General features: G+C 36.5%; 2 protein-coding genes across 4 annotated transcripts in view; one reads left to right on the top strand and one right to left on the bottom strand.

The window, feature by feature from the left end:
• On the bottom strand, window positions 81–3,215 carry LOC104765204 (protein Brevis radix-like 2). 3 transcript variants are annotated; one of them, XM_010488884.2, is made up of 7 exons: window positions 3,119–3,211; window positions 2,647–2,847; window positions 2,381–2,544; window positions 1,725–2,104; window positions 917–1,052; window positions 416–813; window positions 81–322 (listed from the first exon to the last, which is right to left on the bottom strand). In XM_010488884.2, the coding sequence occupies exons 3-7, from the start codon at window positions 2,504–2,506 to the stop codon at window positions 244–246; spliced, it is 1,119 nt and encodes a 372-aa protein (XP_010487186.1). In that variant the 5' UTR covers window positions 2,507–2,544; window positions 2,647–2,847; window positions 3,119–3,211; the 3' UTR covers window positions 81–243. The 3 variants fall into 3 exon arrangements, with proteins under 3 accessions (XP_010487186.1, XP_019096167.1, XP_010487184.1); XM_019240622.1 differs by having other exon boundaries at window positions 2,381–2,537; window positions 2,646–3,215; XM_010488882.2 differs by having other exon boundaries at window positions 2,647–3,214.
• The window catches only part of LOC104765205 (polyadenylate-binding protein-interacting protein 4-like), a gene marked incomplete in the record, with an annotated part of 6,052 nt that continues 3,026 nt past the window's right edge, over window positions 5,285–8,310 (top strand). The window contains 9 exon segments of the mRNA XM_010488885.1: window positions 5,285–5,561; window positions 6,238–6,307; window positions 6,382–6,537; window positions 6,628–6,764; window positions 6,893–7,083; window positions 7,478–7,655; window positions 7,738–7,941; window positions 8,015–8,221; window positions 8,295–8,310. Of these exon segments, the coding sequence (XP_010487187.1) occupies window positions 6,259–6,307; window positions 6,382–6,537; window positions 6,628–6,764; window positions 6,893–7,083; window positions 7,478–7,655; window positions 7,738–7,941; window positions 8,015–8,221; window positions 8,295–8,310 (1,138 nt within the window).

The following is an 8,310-nucleotide window of genomic DNA, read 5'->3' on the forward strand; positions in this document are numbered from 1 at the left end:
AAAAATATCCACTGAAAGTATAAAACTAATAGTACCTCTTTATAGAGAAGATGTAAATGAAAAAAGAATAGAAAGAGAACTACTAACAACCACCAACTAAATGGTGGGTACATGCATTATCTGAAACCCAAGTTACTTCCATTAATCTGTAGCTTTAATCCGAGTAGTTAAAACATAGTATTAAAAAAAAAAAGTGTTTTGTTTTCCTCCTGTGTCCAGAGATCCCTCTAGAGATCATCATCATCACAAGTATTGTTGTTGTATCCGAGCTCTGTTCTGCTCCCACCACAATCTTGCGTTCGTTTCCCCAAACTTCTCTCGGCTACAAACCAACCACAAGGAAAATGATGTTTTTAAGTGTTTCTTGCTTTTTAAAAGGGAACAGAGAAAATAAGTCTTGTCTTTTTTTTTTTACCTGAAGCGAACCCGTCTAAGCTCCCGAGTCCCATCCGGTAAAGCTCTGATTGTGATGTAAACACCTGCTTCGTCCTGTTCAACCCATTCAGTTTCAATGTCACTTGCGTTACTTACAGAGAGCTCCCCTGAATGATCTGCTTCTTCTTCTTCTTCTCCTTCCCTTGATGAGCTACTTCTTGCAGACTCATCAACAGATGATGTTTCGGTTTTCGTCCCACTTATGCTAGAGAGTTTTGGCGTTGTAGCAAGACCAGATGAATCATGGTGTCGACTTCGTGTTTGGGCTGTTGGTTGCTGAGTGAGTGAGCCAGAAGAAGCGTAGCCTTTTCCTCGAGAGCTTTCTTTGTTCAGCGGTGGAGTTGCAGGATCATTCTTGCTAGACGGAATTCGTGAGCTCTGGTATACCAAACTCAAAACTAGTTAGACCTCAAAGAATCAAATACAGGTTTTTTGATGATGACTGGATTCATGTGTTCATAAGTGAAGCCAGAGCATATACCTCATCTTCGGATCTAGGAGGAGTTGGAAGTGGGACACTCTGCTGATTGAACTGCTGCACATTGTATAATTCCATCACCTTGTCGAAATTCTCTGCCCACCACTTTTGAGCTTGCCATTTATCAAACATTTCACGGCTGCAAGCAATACAAATTTGAAGTCAAAATCAACAAATTAGAAGCTGTCTTAAGCATATACACACCATGACAATAGCAACCAAGTTAACAATGTTATGTTCAACAGAAAAGTCAGAGTCTGCAGTAATCCTTGAGAGCCACAATGTTCCTATTTAATGAGGCCATGAAGAAAGTTAGTTAGATCTTCGTGGTCTCATTAGATTTCCCACATACAAAAAGAACTTACTAATTAAATTCACCAAACACTTCCCCACACAATTGTTCTTGGGGAATCCATTTAAGTTCTGCATTGGATTCAACTACCAAAATATAACCCACATCTCAAAAACCTTTCTTGGCAAAAAAGATGTACAAGTTCTCATAATTCCAGCAAATGTTTGGGGACCACTTCAATTGAATCAAGAAGCAACAGTTTCCAACACAGAAATCTCACATAATAATATCCTAAATATCAATTGTACTTCTCATTAGCTGGTCTCCAATTAACACACATCTCTATTTCCAAAATCAAAACTCAACAGATTTCAAAACACTATGGAATAGTTCATATTGGTTGAGTATATCATCTGCAATGTCCCCGATATAAAAACACAATGTACCACCATCTTGATTCAGTTGAAGATCCCAACTTTCTTTTTTTGTGTAAAATGCAACAAAACAGTTAAAAGTTACCTGAACCGAATCCGTTTCATATCATTCCCTCCTTCAGGCAATGATACAAATGTGATGAGGACACCAGGCTCAACTTGAGCAACCCATTCCTTAAGCTCATCTTCTTCCTCCATGAACACTGTGGACTCTGTCCTACCACTCATGGATTCAGGTGTTCCTTCTCCACTCACAAACCCTTTCAACCTTGACTCCATTTCCTTCCCCAAAATTTTCGGTGTTGAGCTTCCACTCCCTGCTCTCTTATACGCATAACGAAACCTCCCAGAATTCGAAGCAGCATCCGAATCAGCGTAGTTTCCGTTCTTATTCTGGTTTGACGACCCTGAACACGGTTTGCAGCTTTTATAAGCACCTGATGCTTTTACTGCCATGTCTTTTATCTGAAGATTCACATGGTATTGACAAAATTAAGTACAAGGAAAAAAAAACTAAGACATTTTGAAAGTCACGGACTTAAATTTAGGATTCTAGAGGTAAGGAAACTATCCCTAATTCGTTGAAAAGATCAGAAATTGACTTGTTGATATGTTCTTAGCTTCCAAACAGAAACCAACAAGAACAAAATAAATGGTCCTGTCTCGGAGTTTCTTTTCATTTATCTCATTTTGTGTGTGTTTCTCGTGAAAGTGACACACAGAGGAAAGAATGTTATCTACCTGTGACGTCAGGAACTTAATAGGTTGCTTAGACCTGACTCTGTCTTCTTCTTCTTCATCATCTTCCTCTTGTTTCTTAGATCCACCATTGTTTAGCTGCTTCGAACAAGCTATGCATGTCAGCATCTCTCTCTCACACCCTCCACAAAGATTCAAATTTCAACCTGAGAATTAAGGAGAAGGAAACACGATCAAATGATTCAAATCTAAAGATTAACAAAAAAAAGAAACCTTTTAAAGAAATAAGACTTGTAATGATTTGTTACCTTTATGCGATACAGTAGTAAACGCACTTGGCTAATTCTACCTACACAAGGCTTTCCAATGTATAAAAAACACTCGCTAAATTCGATTCTTCTCACAGAGATTCTCAGAAATAAAACTCGACCATTGAAGCAGAGGTCAGTCAAATGACGGCAAGAGAAGGAAGAGACCGTAACAGCAGCGGGAAATTAGGGTACCAGGATCTGCAGATCAGACCTAGAAAACGATTTCGCATTAAAAACTCTTCCTTTTAAAAATAAATAAATAAAAATAAAACTCTCTGGTGGGTCTGCTGTTCCTTGCAGGTTGAAGCTCTTAACAGAGAGATTGAGTGAGAGACACTCTTAAATCTTCACACTTTATGATATCCAAAGCCGAATGCAGAAGCAAAATGCAATAAAGCTACGATTTTTAAAGAGAGAGAGTGAGAGAGAGAGAAATAAAAAGGAGAGAGAGAGAGAGAGAGAGAGGAACTTTGATATTTGGGCTGTGAGATCGTCGGACACTGTGAAAGTTTGCGCACAAGTGTTGTATTGTGTTCCTTCCTATATAAAAGCTCTATACTCCTTTCTTTCTTCTTCTTTTCTTTTATTTGTTCTTCAGAAACAACACTATTGGCTAATTTTTCAGATTCGTCTTTAACTTTCGTATTTATGGATTATTATGACCAAGGAAGAAAACAAAAAACGTAACACACAGTTTTTACTAACCAACAGAATAGAGTTTTACAGCTTTATTGCAACTTTTATGTGTTTAGTTAGATTTTGTCAAGTTTTGATTTATGGTTTAGTTCTCTCTACCCATATGTCTTACTACTACTACTTAGACCAAAGATTGTGATCAGTTAACAAAATAGTATTAACTATTAAGTAAGCAAAAGTAAAAAAACTAGTATATTTTTTTAGAAATAGTATAATAATTTTACTGTTTAAGTGAGTGTGGAAGAAATTGGACCAAGAAGTTTTCAAATGTTATTTTCTCTCTTGGTTTTTGTTTTCTTTACTTTCTTTTTTTTCCTTTCTATAAATAAAGGACGATATTTAAGCTAAGTTGTGACCACATATTGACACGTGCATTGTTAATTGTTTTTGGCTGTCTAATTTTGCACCCAATTAAAGAAAAAGAAAAAGGTAACCAATAATCCATTTTTGTTATCTGTCAATTTTCTCAACTACAAATTTTTCCATAGTTTAAGACAGTGACTCTGGGAAATGTGATACAATGTTGCAAGTTTTTTTTTGTTTTTGTTTTTGTTTTTGTTTTGTTTGGTTACTAGTTTAGCAAGTTACTCCTAATTTATTCAAAGTATTCATTCAACATTAAAACACAACTAGTTGGCATTCAATAGAAACCAAAAAGGGAATATTTACGAGTGTAGTGTATATGTATACATTGTCAGATTTGGTCACAGGAGCGCCGTGAAGCAACGGGCGAGAATTAACTACACTGTGGAATTTGTTATGACATTTTAGTTTTTCTTTTTATTTGCCCTTTCTCTATTTCGTTTCACTAATACAGCTGAAACACTATTCTATTAGAACCCAAAAAAAGAAAAGATTTTACAGCAATGAATGATCAGATCGGATGCTGCAAAAATATCAATTATTTAATTTTTACCTTGCCACGTGAATGACTACTGTGTTTTTTCTTGGTTTTTTGTTTGATACTTGTATACTATATAGTTTGTGGTTTTTGTTGTTTCTCTTTCGTTTTTAATGTTTACAGTATATAACTACGACCTATCCTTTACAACTTACAAGTAATACCTCACAAAGTGCGTCATTTAAAACAGTAGTATAACATTGTATTCATACTCCTCTAAAGTCCAACTAATCCATGTTTAATTAGCTTACCTATAATTCACGTGAATCTCATCCGTTAATTATTCTTTTTAAGGTGTTTTTTGATTACTTAATTTTATCAATTACGATCACTAGTGTTTATGCCTAGCTTTATGATGACAAATAGTATATTGCATTGCACCTTCGAAACTGAAAAAAAGGTATAAAGTGACTTATCTAAAAAAACAAGTGTGATGATGAGACATGCAATGAAGCATGTAAAATATTTTAGATTCAAGCTTATAATTAAATAATCATTTAAACTTTATAGAGTTGTTTTTCCAACTAAGCCTATTATTAGTGCTATTTTTCCTCTTCCACATTTCTGTCTCTCCTTCAAGGCTTAAGCACTTCTTTAAACACCATTTTGAAAGCCAAGTTAACCTTATCCCCATCATTAAGCAAACCATGCACTTTTTTAAAGTTCATTTCAAATTTGAAGTATCCTTTTGCTTCATGTTATGCTTCCCTTTTAAAAAAACTCTTTATTCTTGCTGATTTTGAAGGCTTGATTGATGATCCTTTATGTTTTATTCGTGTTAAAAGATCGAGAATGATTCCTTTTTTTTTTTTTACTAATAAAGATTTTGTGTAATACATATATTAATAAATAGAGAAATATAATCAGATGTACGTTCTTAATGGCTAAGGTAAGTGATCGATCAAAAAAGACTACAGAAAAGACAAGTTGACATTCTGAAGTTGACCAAATTCAGTTGGTAGCCCATGTTAAGCCCATTTAAGGCCCAATCAAAGTTATAAAGTTTACTGTACACTTCCCTGTAGGTGATTCGTACTCTACACAAACGATCTGTTTCGTATCAATTTGCTTCTTGCACAAAATCGAAGTGTTAAGCTCAGCTCCGGATCATTCTCTTCGATTAATCTTTTGCTCTTTGATTCATGGTGAATCCGTTCACCTTCACTCTCTCCGCGTAACCCCTAGCTGTATCTGGAAACCCTAACTCGTTGTTGCGTTGGAAACTATCGAGCTCGTCCGTCCCCTTTTAGGATCATTCTTTGATTGGTGTGCTGAAGCGGTTTGGTTTCTGATCGGGTTAGCTTTTTTTTTTGAGGTTAAGATCATCTTCTTTTATTCTTCTATCTGGATTTTTATTATTGTTCGTTGCTTCTTTGTTCTTTCGCGTTATCGAGGCAGATTTTGGGAAATTTGGTGATTTAGGTTGCTGATTTAGGGTTTGAGTAACTGGAATACGTAGTTCAAACTCGAAATACGTTGGAGATCCCGTTTCTTGATTGCATCTTTGATTCACCTTAATGCCTTCCTTTTTTTCGCGTCTGGTTGTGCTGTAACTCTATAAGTTTGTTTCCATTTCTTGATTGCAGATGAGATTGGTTTGTGCTGAAACTCTTTTTGTTGTTAATATCTCCGTGTAGCTTAATCGTTAAAATCAACACTGTTTTTCTTTCCGTTTTGTTTCATCGACACTCTAGACTAATCGGCATGTTTGATGCATGAAGCCAACCAAGTTGTTGTTTATATGTTTATTTTTTCACTGATTGTATATTTGTATTATACCTTTAGATAGTAGTAATCAGGGTTTCAGTGGAAACCTCCTATTTTTAGTTTCCGCTTCAGTGTAGCAATTACGTTATTGTGATATTTAACAATGGCTATTTGATGCCTCCAAGGGTTCACACGAACTTAATCTTTCTGACTCGTTACCCTTTCAATTAGTTCTTTTTTGTAAATTACCTTTATCAGACTAACTATATTTTTCCCCTTGTTAGTTTGAACAGTCTGAGGCTGCAATGAGTATCCAACCTATTCAGTCGGAAAATTCATCAAATGGGGAGCCAGGTTAGCTGTTCATATTCTGTGATTTATCTGCAACGTCACCTTCTGAGTCCTCATGCTTGTTAATATATATTCAGCATTCAATGGGGAAGCTGGAAGCTTAAAAAGGCTTTCAAATGATCGATTAGTGTACCTCACGACATGTAAGATCGGGCATCCTGTGGAAGTGCATCTAAAAAATGGATCGATGTATAGTGGTATATTTCATGCTGCTGATGTAGAGAAGGATTATGGTGAGGCTCTGAATAAATTTTTTTTTTTCCTGTAAAGCATGAAAGACACAACCTTTTTATTGCAACTTAGAAATTGCTTGAAACTTCCAGGAATCATTCTAAAGATGGCATGCTTGATTAAAGAAGGTACTTTACGAGGCCATAAATCCCGTTCCGAGTTTGTCAGAAAGCCGCCGTCCAAGACATTCATTATTCCTGCAGATGAACTTGTGCAAGTCGTAGCTAAGGTGTGCTTGCTTTTGTAAACTAAGGGGAATTATTTATTGTTTAAGTTTATGTCAATGTGTTACATGGCAGGGAGACTACTTGGAGTTTTGACATTGTCATTACCTTTTATCATTGATTTTGGTGTTAGGATCTATCTGTATCCTGGAATGGCATGTCAAATGCAGTTCAGAGTGAGAAGCCGGGGGAGCTGTTGACAGACTCTTCTATATCACAGTCTTATCATGTTGATAGGGAAAGGCAGCTGAAACCCTGGGTACCTGATGAGAGTGTTCCACAGCGTGCAGATTTGGAGAATGTGTTTGATAGCCCTTGGAATAGGTATACACACACACACACACACACACACACACATTCATATATATATTTAAAAATCTTGTCAAACCTATATTCATCAAATCTTAAGTATGCTAATTTGTCAGTTAGATTTTCAGAGCATGGTTCCTTAGCTGAACATTTAGTTGAGAGATAGTGAGAATGAATAGATTATTCTTGTGCTTGCATTTTAGACTATGATTATGATATTCCTTTTGGAAAGCAATTCTCTTTCTATGTGTAGAGCTAGAATTCTATTATTTAGTGAAAGCCTATATATGTATTGGTGAGGAAGAGCCAGTGGTGAATTTCCTAAGAGTAGGAAGAATAATGTTTGAGTAAACTTTTCTGTGTGGTTACCTGGCTTTTTTTTTAACTGGTGATTCGTTTCTGCTTGTAGGAAATGGAATCAGTTTGAGGCGAATGAGTCACTGTTTGGAGTAAAGAGCACTTTCGACGAAGAACTCTATACCACAAAACTTGAGAGAGGGGCTCAGAGTAAAGAGTTGGAAGAGCAAGCCCGGAGGATTGCGAACGAGATTGAGGGTGAGACTACCCGAGATCTTCATGTAGCAGAGGTAATCAGGGGGTTTTATTTGCACCTTAATTCCTATGTTTTTGCTGTTATGCGATCAAATTTCTAATTATTCTTGCCTGCAGGAAAGGGGCCTTCAGTTTAGTGTGAAATCTGATTTTGACGAGGAAGCCAGATACTCATCTGTCCGTCGAGTTACTGGATTAGATGATAGTGGGTTGAGTGAGAAGGACAACGTACTGCTGGATATTATGACTTTCGGTAGTTTAACTATTTCTCAATCCCAGGAGCTACTTTCTGGTGGCAAGAAGGGTTGTGAAGAATCATGGGTATGGCTGAGTTCTTCTTTGATAGTAGTTTATAGCTGAACGATTGGTAACATTGCCATTCTTTTTCTTTCAGGGTGACAGTCAGTCTTTGCGGGATAATACAAATGTAGATCAAAGCTGCTCGACCTCTAAACAGCAATCCAAAGATCGTGGATTAGATGATAGTGGGTTGGATGAGGAGGACAACGTACTGCTGGATATTATGACTTTTGGTAGTTTAACTATTTCTGAATCCCAGGAGCTACTCTCTGGTGGCAAGAAGGGTTGTCAAGAATCATGGGTATGGCTGAGTTCTTCTTTGATAGTAGTTTATAGCTGAACGATTGGTAACATTGCCATTCTTTTTCTTTCAGGGTGACAGTCAGTCTT

Source organism: Camelina sativa, chromosome 19 (genome assembly GCF_000633955.1).
Source record: "Camelina sativa cultivar DH55 chromosome 19, Cs, whole genome shotgun sequence".
In the NCBI taxonomy this organism is placed as follows: Eukaryota; Viridiplantae; Streptophyta; class Magnoliopsida; order Brassicales; family Brassicaceae; genus Camelina; species Camelina sativa.